We start from the raw sequence: 13,657 nt of genomic DNA on the forward strand, positions 1-13,657 counted from the left end.
GAATGCTATAATGCAATGGTTTTTTTTCCCCCTGAAGAGCTCATTGTTAAACACTTATCAGACAGACTGCTGGCACCAGCTTTAATTCCAAGCAAAGACCCACATTAAGCCACCACATAGGCAGCCACCAAACAAGAAGGAAATATTAGTGTACTATCTCAATGAAGCACAAATGGAAAAGTCTCATTTATTTATTTACTTGCTAAGTATATATAACAGAGATTGCAGCTTGCAAAAAGACAGCTTGGTAACTGACAAGTCAAGATTGTGCTTTTAGGTTTGAGATACACCCCCAAATACTTAATGTTGGCCAAAAAGAAAAAAAATCTGTGATAAGCAACTCATTTATTGGCAGGTTTTTATTTTTCACTTAGCACATAAAAGAGCTCTATGTGATTAAACTACATACTCACATTGGAAAATCATTCAGCAATGGTATTATACCCAGAAACATATAGGGACACAATTTAAAATTTTAACATGATTTTTGTTTGTTTTATTCTTTTGTTTTTATGTCAGTCGAGCAGTGTTTCAATCCTAACTTTAGTGAGGATATCCTCTGCAGCCCTATCTAGTGTCTTGTTCCTTACTAAAATAGTACCAGCATTTTAAACAGTTAAGGCAGCCTTATCTTATACCTCTGCAAGAATCATTTTAAATGAATACTGAACTATCACTTCTTTCAGTCCAAAAACCAAAATAGAATGGCTCATCCAGTGAGTCCACGGCTTGTTCCTATACCGAGCTGCAGACCTCTGAGCTAAGGCTGGAGGCAGGACTGTGAGGCTGTGAGGTAGGGGTGAGGTGAGGGGCTCAGTCATAGTGCACTTTGCCCTTGGTTCCCTCAGAGCTTGACAAGTCTCCGTTGCAAAGTGTCTGGAATGACGCAGGAGGCCTGTCTTCCAAGGCATACTTGGACATCTTCATCATGTACCTCCGAAAGGCCTTTTGAATGATAGCAGCACCTCTTTCCTCTTCCTTTCTCTTGGTGGTAGTGACTATGGGTTCATATAACTTCCTGAAGGGATTGGCTTCCATGAACTTTTCCTCCATCATAGCTTTCATGGTATCCAGGCCAGTGGAGTCACCAAGGACCCTAGTGGTGAAGGCAAAGAGAACATCCATGCAGTGGAGACGATCCCCACTCACCATGGGCAAGTCCATGACAAGGAACTGGAATTTATTTGGCTTGGCCACACGCAAAGGCTCAGGCAGGGCATCGGCAAAGTCAGAAAGGGCAGAGTAGTCAATAAACTGTGTGGCTTCAGGGTCAAACTTTTCCCAGACTTCATAGAATATTTCAAAATCATCTTCCCCCAGAGGGTCCTCACTTTCTTCCGTGGCTGTATTGAAGTTCTCTAAAATCACAGCGATATACATGTTGACCACGATGAGGAAGGAGATGATGATGTAACTAACAAAGTAGGCGGTGGCTACAGCTGGGAGGTGACTGTTGGCTGTGGAGTTACCTGAGTCTCCTGAATTCAGCATGGGGTTGAGGAGGGAGTCCCAGCCTGCTGATGTGGTTATCTGGAAGAGACAGAGCATGCTGCCTTCGAAAGTTTTGAAGTTGAATATGTCATCGATCCCAGCGCCTTTCTTCACTTCGGAAAAAAATTTCATACCTAAAATGGCATAAATAAACATGACCAGAAAGAGTAGAAGACCGATGTTGAACAGAGAGGGAAGGGACATCATCAGAGCAAAAAGGAGGGTCCTGATTCCTCGTGCCGCTCTGACAAGTCTCAGGATGCGCCCAATCCGAGCCAGGCGCACGATTCTGAAGAGTGTTGGTGGAAAAGGAATGTGCTCCTGATTTTCCAAGGCAGAGACCATCGTACCTGGAGAAAGAGAAAAGCCAATGAATTTCCACCTGATCTTTAACATGGGGAATCATTTCTAAGGACCATATAATTTTACATAGCACTTTCAATGGGGTCAGTTATATAAAATATCCTGGACGTACAAAGAAAAGAATCCAATTTATGAAAGGCTGCTTTGGGAATTATCTCACCTAATGAACATTATCTACATTGGATTTTTAAAGCCCACTCTTAGAGCAGCAAATGAAATCATTTCCCTCATTTATTGAATATAAAAATGCAAAAAGGATAAACTATATATACTTGGAGTCTTTCAGAGTCAAGGAGAAATTTCTACTACTGGAGACTGGCTTGAGTCATAGCAACCAGGGAATATCGTGGAAACCTAATAACCCCAAAGTTCCTTAACAGGGACAGGTTCTTGTTTATTTAGAGAAATTCAAATATAGCTTTGCTACAGGTGTATGGAGGGCCAGAGGGAGACAGTGTCATTGGGACGCTCATCTGAGGCTAAGGCTGCCCCATGGATTGCTCACATTTGTCAATAAGCTCCTCCAAGGATTCCAGAGGGCTGAGCCCACAAAATTTGAGGCATGAAATTGGGAGATACTTTCTCTGTTGTGGTGGACACCCCAGAAATCGCACTTTAAGCAGAGCTTTGTGCAAACATCTGAATATTTGGCCTAAAATGTCACCCTTGTTCTCTCATTGCCTACTCTCCAGGCAAGTGATACAGGGGTGAAAGCAGTCACATTTTGGCCCAAATATTATAGAATGGCTGGAACATGCTTGCCTTGTGTAGGCCTGGCCTTGTTCTTGCTTTGAGGGTGCTCTAAGGTCATTAGGGGTCATGGGCAGTGAAAATGGTTCTGCCATCACCTAATGACTAAAGAGAACTAGTTGATGATATCCTTTACTAACTGCCCCATTGTGCCAAAGAAATTTAATTCATGGGGCTGGGGATGTGGCTCAAGCAGTAGCGCGCTCGCCTGGCATGCGTGCGGCCTGGGTTCGATCCTCAGCACCACATACAAAAACAAAGATGTTGTGTCCACCAAAAACTAAAAAAAAAATATTAAAAAAAAGAAATTTAATTCATATGTTAACTGGGAAGTCGACCTTGGCAACAAGTGAAATTTATTAAGTGCCAATTCAGCAACATCCATCCTTTAAAAAAGGCCTGTCTTCTGCATAGATATGACTTTGATTAATCAGGTCCACAGTTATCTGTCCTTTCTCTGAACTTAGTTTTTTGTGTTGCATGTTATTGGTCCCTAGTTTTTTTCTGATACTTTAAGACAAGTATGCTTTAATTCCTCACTTGGATTGCTAACTCCTAGAGAGAGACTCACTCAACTTGCTCTGGTTTTGTTTTACTGTACAAGCTTAGGAAGGAGCTTGGGAATGTGTTGAGACAAAGTGTTGAATGGCAGATGAACTGGCAAAGGCACATTAAGTTCCACCCACACTGGTAAGTAGGATTTGGCTTAAGGGGTAAATTTTCTCATTCACTGGAACAAAATGCTATTTGACACATGTAACTGCAATGGTCTAGCAGCTGTCCAAAGGACAGATGTCAGAGATATTTCCAGGAACTGTACAATGCCAGGCACCACCCAGAAGGAGCTGTGGAGTGAACGAGCCTCTTTGCCCATCAGAGGAAGGACTCTGAGCTTCCAGAGGGCTGACCCAGACCTGTCCTAACACCATTTTCTAGCTTTTATTGCTGCTTCCAATTTCACCAGGACTTGTGATCGGAATTGACTAATAAAGTTTAAAGGTCTATTTAACTATAAACTTTATCTACATAAACCTTATGGCTTAGAAACTAGAGCAGACTAGAGACATTTTTTTTTTTTTTTTTTTTTTTTGCTCTCTGGCATGGCTGTGTTGCTTCAGTAGCAACAGGAACCAAAATATTTTGCTCCATCCTATCTGTTTGATGCATCATTTCTGAGATTGCACGAAAACATCCACTTGTGAAATCAGTTTTCCTTGTTTTCGTTACTTGTTGAACTAGGAGAAGAGCCCCTGGACAGTTTTACATAATCATAAAAAGCGTTAGACCATGGTTTAGTTAAAACCAGGCTTCAAAAATCCAAGAGTAAATGCCAATGAGTTAGCTACGAAGAATTTAATTTCAAAGTTGTGTGTGTTTTATGAAAAGATATCTGGCAAGGGCTGGGGGTGGGGATGGGGGTATAACTCAGTAGTAGAGCACATGATCCCCAGCACCAAAAAAAGAAAGGAAAAAAGGTGTATGGCAATAACCTTCATTCTTCTTGCCTAGGTTTGGGAAATTTATATGCTTGTAGTCTGGGACGGATCAGTGAGCAGGGTCAAAACAGTTGAGAGAAGCATGGTTCATTCACCCTAGGATTGATGTGAACATAGATTCAGAATAAAGAGAAAGCATTGCTTCTTGCTCTCAGACACTCCTGGAAGCCCAGACTGGAATAGGCCATGGGCCCATACAGGAAGTGAGGGAAAGGCCAGTAATGTTAGATGATCCGATCACTGTGATCTAGCATCTGTGTGCATTTTGAACAAAACAAAAACATGAGCATTAAGTGCCAAATCCTTTAAATCATGGAGGGCTCATTAGAGTTCATGGTTGCACAGTAAAGGTTGATTTTGATTCAATTACCTGTATAAATCAGGCACCACCACAAGAATTTCTAAATCATCTTAATTTTGTTCATCACCATTGAAAAAACCTATTTCATTGGTGCTGACAATCAAAGGAATGGAAATTACTCTCTATCTCCTAGCAACTCCCCTTTAGAGATGGCATTAGTACACCTGTTTTTTTTTTTTCAGACACTGCATTAAGCCTAATTTGTTGCTTTGTTGGATAGTTTGGACATACTTCCAAATTATAATGTTTACAGGTTTACTTCTGGTTCTCAGTTAAAAGCCTCTCTGGCTGCTGATTTTACTTACTAATAATAGAAAGAACCACAACCACACAATCAAATAAGTTCCAGCCATTGGTGAAGTAGTATTGCCTCAAAGCAAAGATTTTGATGAGACACTCTATCGTAAAGATGATCACAAAGGCTATGTTGATGTAATCAAAAGTAACTGTCACGTCTTCGGATTGTTCATATGATTCAGCCATCATGCCAACCATGTTTAGGACAATGAGACTCATGATGAAGATGTCAAAGACCTGGTGTGTGACCAGGTCAAACACAAGACCTTGACATTTGTTCTGAGGAGAAAAAATAAAAGAAGAAATCATTGAGTCATTTTGAGTCTTCAGAATGAAATCATGTACATTTAAAAGACATGTTAATACAACAGAATTTGTTCTTTCTTACAAGTAGGCAGTTCCTTGAAATAAAAACAGACCTTTCCAAAGGGCAAGATATTCTTATAGATCCCCAGTGTTGCCTTAAATTCATTTAAATTTAATTAGATAACTGTTTTTAAGCTTATAATTTTAATTCTACTTTAAAGCAAAAACTGTAGATAAAAAATTCTTGGGAGCAACATAACTTTGAGGTGATGGATGATGTTGTTTTACTGAAGCAAAACAGCTCCCGTTGGATCTAATAATAAAAGGATGAACCTTGATCTCCAATATTTCATCTGTTTGGTATTTTTACTTCAACAATATTAATGCAGAGAACATTTGCTTACATAAGTGTCTTGGGCAAAATGGGAACGAACATCTCCAAACTTCTGTTTATCAGTTCAGAACAATAAGAAATTTTATAACTTAACCAAAACTCTGTGTTCAGCCAATTCTTTTCTAATTCTTGTTAGAATAGGGTAGATAAATAGGGTTCTAATCCAATAATTACCCAAACTGAAAAAACATAAATGATGATTTCCTATTATTATTGATGATCAGCTTGCATATTGGCTTCTATGTAGCCAGTGTACTGCCCTTAATGTGACTATAAACTGACAGCTCTGGTCCAATTTCTAACTCTAGTTTGCATATACAGAAAAAAAAATCAAACCTCAAATATTTCATTATTTTCTTTAACTCTTCTGCTATGAAACACTACCCAATACTTTACTGAGTGCAAAACTATTCTGAAACACAAACTCAGACCTGAGATTGGATGGCTTTTTGACTATATGTTGGTTGTTTTACAATACATGTATATATTTGATTGTTTTATATTATCATTGAATCAAAGAATGCACATACTGTTCTATTTAGCAAACTCATGGATCCCTAAGAATGCATCATTAGAACTCCCAGGGATCCGTTATGGTAAAACAGCAAAAGATGATGTAGGTTTGTGGTGGTACCAGTAGGAAAAAATACCACATGCAAGTTTAAAAGCTATGCAGAGGTTGAGGCAGGAACAGTTGGAGTGTTGGGATGAAGGGGACTATGGGACAGACAAGGCAGAGGCTATTGTTTCTGGTTAGTTGGTTCATTTCAACATCCAGAGAATGAGGAGTTTTTGAGGGAAAGAGATGAGATCTGTCCTGAGCAGGTTAAGTTAGAGGTGTCAGTGGGGCATCTAAGGGCCAGGAGCAGGCAGAGGTGTGTGTTTTGAGCTCAAATGCAAAATTTGGAAGGCAGATATGGAGAGTTCCATAGCCATCAACACTGATGTGAATCAAAACCATGAAAGTGATTGATGTCATTCAAGGCAACAAGAAGAAGGGTACAGATCATATGGAAGGGATGTTATGTATAAGTAGGTAATTTTCAAGCCATGTGTTGGAAGTCCTAGGATTTTATCAAGGAGTCCTGAGGAGACACTGGGAATCCAACCATTTCCCAGGTAAGGATGCATGTGGAATGTCAGTAAGGAGATGGAGAAGAGATATGTTCAAGGGTGCTCTTCAGGGAAGCAGAACAAGGGGCAAGAAGAAATGTGGGGGGCGGGGGCTAAGTACTGGCTTTCGAGTTAAATCTAACATTTAGACAAATAGAGATTATGAGTATAAACTACTAAAGTTTTAGATGATCAATATACAGACTTCAGAATATACAGACTCTTAAAATTATTATTATTATTATTATTATTATATTTTATTGGGGGGGGTACCAGGTATTGAACCCAGGGGCATTTTACCACTGAGTCACATCCCCAGCCCTTTTAATGTTTTATTTTGAGACAGGGTCTTGCTAAGTTGCTGAGGCTGGGCCTCAAATTTGCGATCCTCCTGCCTCAAGCCCCTAAATCTCTGGGATTACGGGTGTGTACCACGGCCAACCAGCGCTGATTTTTAAACCAAGTAATGAAGTCACATTGTGGGGATGGGATGCTTCAGGAGAAACCAGAAGTGACTCCAAATCCTTTCCTCTATTGCTAGAAATGAAATACGTCAATGCTCAGGCTAAACCAATTGTATTTTCTTCCGTGGGTCATTGCTACAGATTTTTTTCTCAAAGTCAAAATATAAGGTTTAGATTTTAGAGATTTAAAAAAAAATCTCTATGGAGGTGAAGTTGGGGGTGACAGGTTAAGAGTTGACTTGAAGTCTTATCTCAGGCTCAGGGACATCTGGGAACATGATATTGGGTTTATGTCATGCCACACTGATCTCCGAAATAGACAAGTTAAGGTCCATTAACTTATATTAAGATACATATGCAGTGTTAGCTGGAGAGACTGTATCAGAACCATTCGTTGAAGGCTTGACTGTGGGTTGTGCCTACACAGGGAGGCCTGGGACTTGGCACCTGCTTCCAGATAACCCCTGGATAAACATGCTATAGAAGATGGTGAAGGAAAGGAGGTGACAGCTTTCCTGCAGGAAAGTCCTCCACAAACCACTTTAGGTTGATGTCTCCTGTCTCGCATGCCCTGTGCAGTGGAGGGGTCAAGGAGCTTTATCTGTGCCTGAAGTTCTGTTTGGCTGTGTGCTGCACTGCTTGAAACACACTGGTAAATATGGGGGAACATGCAGTGTCTTGTGAGACTTTGAATTAGTGAATTCGAATCCCTGGACCAACTGGTATTAAGCCAGTGGTTGTATAATAAGCACAAGAAAACACAGTCTCTGGGTCTTGTTTTGTTGGCTCAAGTCTAAATAAGAACTTCAAAGTGAAAGGAGTCCTAAAGAGTGAGATTGGTATTTTTTTAAATACCTTTATTTTATTGATTTATTTTATTTTTATGTGCTGCTGAGGATGGAAGCCAGTGCCTCACACATGCTAGGCAAGTGCTCTGCCACTGAGCTACAGCCCCAGCCCTGAGATTGGTATTTTTTTTTAAAGCTTCTAATTTTTAAAGTTTATTTTGGATATAGTTTCATTTGTTTGTATTTAGCGTAAGAGTTTTTCAAACCATCTAACCAAGTCTAATAATGAAGATTATTAAAGCCAGATGTGATTGAGCTATACTGACGTTTCACATACTGTTAACAGATTAAACCTCTCCAAATACAATTATATCATTCACCTGTGGCCAAAAATTCCCTCACTATTTCAAAGGATAAATTGTAAACACTTGGCCCTGAAATTCACAGACACTTTTAGTGTAACACAAATATTTAATCCTAGTGGAACTCTGTTTATGTCCTAAAACACAGTCTTTCATTCAAAAATAAATTAATGAGAACACACTTTACACCAGCCGTTTCGAGTTCTGGGAAGAGCAGTAAATAGAACATACCTTTGGCCATTTCAGGTTTTATGTTCAAATGAAAAATCTCCAAATTCTCCACATGCTTCATATAGCAAGCCTGCCTTCCAATCCTTTTCTCTCAACTTCTCAGTCCCCACTGAGCCTCCCTGCCATAGAAGCTTTCCAGCTCACTGCTCAGAGATACCAAATGTGCCCCCTATTTTGCAGGTTATCTCTTATCCAAAATGGTTGGGACAAGAAATGTTTTGGATTTTGGATGTCTTTGAATTTGTAAGTATTTGCATGTACATAATGAAATATCTCCGGGATGAGACCCAAGTCTAAACACAAAATTCACTTATCCTGGGTCATACCTGTAATTCCAGTGACTGGGGAGGCTGAGGCAAAAGGATTGCAAGTTTCAGGCCAACCTCAGCAATTTAGCAAGGCCCTCAGCAACTTAGTGAGACCCTGTCTCAAAATTTTAAAAAAATAAGAAGGACTTGAGCCATGTCCCCAGATGTAGCTGAGTGGTAAAGCCCACCTGGGTTTAATCCTCAGTACCCCCACAAATTAATCTGTGCTTCATATTTGCCTTCTACACATAGGCTGAAGGTAATTTTTTACAATATTTTTGGTACATCCACATTTTGACAGTGACCCATCACGCGAGGTCAGAAGTGGGATTTTTTATGTGTTGGTGTCATCGCTAATCAAAAAGCACTGTATTTTGGAGCATGTTCCAATTTCAGGGTCTGGATTTAGGGATGCTTAACCTGTACTTTCTAATCCAGTGCACAGAGCAAGCACAAAGGGGCTGCTGCTGTATTGACCCATAGTTCCTGACCAATCAGGATTCAGAGAGAGCAGGGTAAGCAGGCCCAGTGGTGAAAGCCAACCAGGCTGGGTTGTTGTTGTTGTTGTTGTTGTTTTATTTTTTGTCCATGAGCTCAGAATGAATAATAGCCACATTCATTTGTCCTTTACTGTCTATGATTGCTGTATTTATTGCCACAAGAGTAGAATGCGGTAGTCGGGCTGGAGACCACAGGGCCCTCAAAGCCTAAAGTGGTTGCTATCTAGCCCTTTACGGAAAAAGTCGCTGAATCCGTGATACACAGTGTTCATTATAAAGTGGAAGTGAGTAGGTGTGACCTCAGTCTCACACAAGCAACCTCACATACACTGGTCAAAAACGTTTTAAGTACATTTTAAACTGGTTAAGTTCAAACGAGCTGCTAAGTTTGCATCAATGCCATGCACCTGTGGTGCGATCACTAAAAACGAACATTAAACTTCTTGCCCAGGCTCTTTCTAATGAATATGAATACCTAATTTCCTTAGGATTTGCATGTATATGGGGTTTTCTTGAGTTCTTAGATAAGTATGTACATTGTACAAGTTTACAGGATGGTTTTGCAGAAAACTGAGTTCCTCGAAATCTCTTATATATTTAGAATTATATATTTATATAGGTTATATATTTAGAATCATTAGATTTCTCTCACCAGAGGCCTTGGAATGGGTTTTTGAGGTTTCTTGGTTCCTAGTTTTTTCATTGCACTGTAATATTTCTTTTGTTCTTCTGTCATAAAAATGTCTTGGCCACCTAAGTATAAGGAGAAGATGAGAGTTATTTATTTACCCCTAACAGGTTTTTTTTGGGGGGGGGGGGAATCAAATTCTGAATTTTTAGACACGATTTTAAAGTTTCATTGCATTTATATCAATAATTACTAAAATTTCAAGGGCAGCAAAAAAAGATGAACTCGAGGGGAAAGGTGGAAAGAAACAGTTTAAGGGAGAAATAAAGTAAATTTTATAATTGTATTTCACTTTTTATAACAGAGATTACAAATTGCAAACCTCTCCCAGAATCTCTATAAAAACTGCATGTATTTCAGATTGTATAAATGCTACCACATGGCAACAATTATAGGAATTAACAAAAATTTAGATTAAAAACCCTGCAAAGTCGGGCTGGGATTGTGGCTCAGTGGTACAGTGCTTGCCTAGCACATGTGAGGCACTGGGTTCAATCCTCAGCACCACACAAAAAAGTAAACTAATAAAATTGTTTTAAAAAAATTTCAAAAAAACTCTGCAAAGTGGCAACTAAGATTCTCCCAAACAATAAGCACATGTAATACTACTAATAAAATTGTATAAATTTTGTTTAGAGCCACTCTCAGAAAAAAATTACAGACCTTTAAAGCTATTTTCACCCCTGAACAACAACAACAACAAAAAGACAGAAAAATGGACTAGGATTTTAATTTCTGGAAATTTTGGAAGCAAAATATCTAGAAATGCTGAATCAAATATAACAGAAATCTTTTAAAATGTATACCTGAACTTGCACAGAAAAAATCTCCAGGTTTTGAAAAATTGAGAAAGAAAGAAATTAGAGTGGTCGAGTAGCTCTAAAGCCAGAGTTGGCCTAAGAGCATTTGCTAATCTCTATAAACTAGAATCTTGGGTTTTCTTGAATGTAAGGTGGACATTCAAAAAAGACCATGGGAAAATGTTCAACATCTCTAGTAATTAGAGAAATGCAAATCCAAACTACTCTAAGATTTCATCTCACTCCAGTCAGAATGGCAGTTTTCAAGAATACAAACAACAATAACTGTTGGCAAGGATGTGGGTGGAAAGGCACACTCATACGTTGCTGGTGGGACTGCAAATTGGTGCAGCCAATCTAGAAAGCAGTATGGAGATTCCTTAGAAAACTTGGAATGGAACCACCATTTGACCCAGCTATTCCACTCCTCGGTCTATACCCAAAGGACTTAAAATCAGCATACAAGGACACAGCCACATCAATGTTTACAGCAGCTCAACTCATAATAGCTAAATTGTGGAACCAACCTAGATGCCTTTCAGTAGATGGATGGATAAAGAAACGGTGGTCTATATACACAATGGAATATTACTCAGCTTAAAAGAGAATAAAATCATGGCATTTACAGGTAAATTGTTGGAGTTGGAGAATATCATGCTGAGTAAAGTAAACCAATCCCCAAAAACCAAAAGCCAAATTTTTTCTCTGATAAGTGGATGCTGATCCATAATGGGGGAGGGCATGGGAAAAATGGAGTAACTTTGAGCAATGGGGAGGGAAGGAAAAGGAGGAGGAATGTGGGCAGGAAAGATGGCGGAATGAGATGGACATTGTTATCCTACTTACATGTATGACTGCACATATGGTGCAACACTATGTCATGTACAACCAGAGAAATGAAACGTTGTGCTGCAATTGTGTGCAATGAATCAAAATGCATTCTGCTGTCATATATACCTAATTATAATTAATTAATTAATTAAAAAATAAAAGACCATGGGTACCTGGGTGCAGTGGCACACATCAGTGATCCCAGCAGTTTGGGAGGCTGAGACAGGAGGATCGTGGGTTCAAAGCCAGACTCAGCAAAAAGCCAGGTGCTAAGCAACTCAGTGAGATCTTGTCTCTAAATAAACTACAAAATAGGGCTGGGGATGTGGCTCAGTGGTCGAGTGTCCCTGAGTTTAATCTCCAGTATTGCCCATTCCCTGCCCCCCCCCCAAAAAAACATGGGCTAATGTGAACAGAGGGAAGCCCACAGGACCTGGCAAGACTCTGTTCCTTTCCAATGGCTTCCGATGACAGCGTGAAGAATAAAACAGCCTCTGTCTCTTAGCAATTAAAGACACCACAAAACTCAGTCTGGACCAGGAGCAAAACACCACCTTTTCTCATACTCTGAGACTCCAGACCTCTCTTGATCAGAGTGTGGGGTTAGAATTTACTCCCTGAGTGTAGATCAAAGATACATATCCCTAGAAGTTGACCTAGAAGGTAATCAGGTTGCTTGGGGGATGATGGGCAGAAATAAATCTTTTAGTAATCACAGGTGTGTTATGGGATAAAGAAAGTGAGTCATGGTGGTAATTTTAAATTTATCATCATTTCCTATGCTCTGAGAACCAGATTTTTCAGTGTGGAAAAGGAGAGATAAGATGTGATAAGAGGTTATATGAATTGTCTATATGCATATTTCTACACATATATTTCCTTCTATTCCTGAATTTGAGGCTCTATCCACTAGAAAGACCTAGAAATGACGACAATGAACTTTCTGGATTGCAGTCTTGAGACATCATTTTCCATAAAAAACAAAAAGCAAAACAAACAAACAACAACCATTTCTCTCCAATAAGTGGATGCTGATCCATAATGGGGGAGGGCATGGGAAAAAAGAAAAACTAGCACTCCTTAGGGAAATGGCTGATTTTAGGTAAGGACAGAAAGGGTACAACCTAAGCCTGGAACATCTTGTCACATCAAAAAAAAAAAATACTGTCAGATGGGAGGACCTCATTTGAACCCTGATTTGAAAACACAACTTTAATAGAAATGAATAAATAAAATAAACAAACAAATCATTAAAGAATCTTAAAGACGGGGCTGGGGACATGGCTCAAGTGGTAGCATGCTCGCCTGGCATGCATGCGGCCCGGGTTCGATCCTCAGCACCACATACAAAAACAAAAAACAGATGTTGTGTCCGCCAAAAACTAAAAAATAAATACTAAAATTCTAAAAAAAAAAAAAAAAAGAATCTTAAAGACGCATTTGAACATAGATGGAGTATTTGATGAATTCAAAGAATAAATTTTTTAGGTGTGATAATGGAATTATGTTAATGTACATCATGCATGTATAGAAAATCACAGAGAATCCATTAATCTGTACAATTAATATGTGTAGATAATTGTAATAAAAATATACATAAAAACGAAATGTGTTCTGAAATATTTATGAATGAAATGATGTGATGTCTTGTCATTTTACTCCATAAAACAAATCCAGGGGCTGGGGATGTGGCTCAAGCAGTAACTTGCTCTCCTGGCATGCGAGGGGCGCTGGGTTCGATCCTCAGCACCACTTAAAAATAAAATAAAGATGTTGTGTTATTTTTAAAAATTCTCTCTCTCTCTCCCCCGCCCCTCCCCGCTCTCTCTCTTAAAAAAAAAATCCAGGAGCAGAATTGAGTAAGGGTGTAGATGTTCTTAAGTCAATAAATGGTGTGCTAGTATACTCTTGTGCATATTTGAGACTTTCTACAAGATAAAACAAAAGGATGTTATGAATTGATCAAAATAATCACTTCTAATGTGAGCTTAAATCTAAAATCACAAGGACTGGCGTCCAAATTGCAGATATTGATTGCAATCAAGATGCCTATAACAGAGGTGAATTCATTGCTTCTACACTCCAGAGTAGCAGAAGCAATACAGTTGGTGTAA

At 39.2% G+C, this 13,657-nt stretch overlaps 1 protein-coding gene across 1 annotated transcript in view; it reads right to left on the reverse strand.

Annotated features, from left to right (window-relative positions):
- Positions 1–813: 813 nt before the first annotated feature.
- The window catches only part of Scn11a (sodium voltage-gated channel alpha subunit 11), an 84,847-nt gene continuing 72,003 nt past the window's right edge, over positions 814–13,657 (reverse strand). The window contains exons 26-28 of the mRNA XM_077795667.1: positions 9,877–9,977; positions 4,767–5,037; positions 814–1,841 (exon numbers count right to left, since the gene is read on the reverse strand). Of these exons, the coding sequence (XP_077651793.1) occupies positions 814–1,841; positions 4,767–5,037; positions 9,877–9,977 (1,400 nt within the window). The remainder of the gene's footprint in view (positions 1,842–4,766; positions 5,038–9,876; positions 9,978–13,657) is intronic.

The sequence above is a fragment of the Urocitellus parryii genome, chromosome 3 (genome assembly GCF_045843805.1).
Source record: "Urocitellus parryii isolate mUroPar1 chromosome 3, mUroPar1.hap1, whole genome shotgun sequence".
Classification (NCBI taxonomy): Eukaryota; Metazoa; Chordata; class Mammalia; order Rodentia; family Sciuridae; genus Urocitellus; species Urocitellus parryii.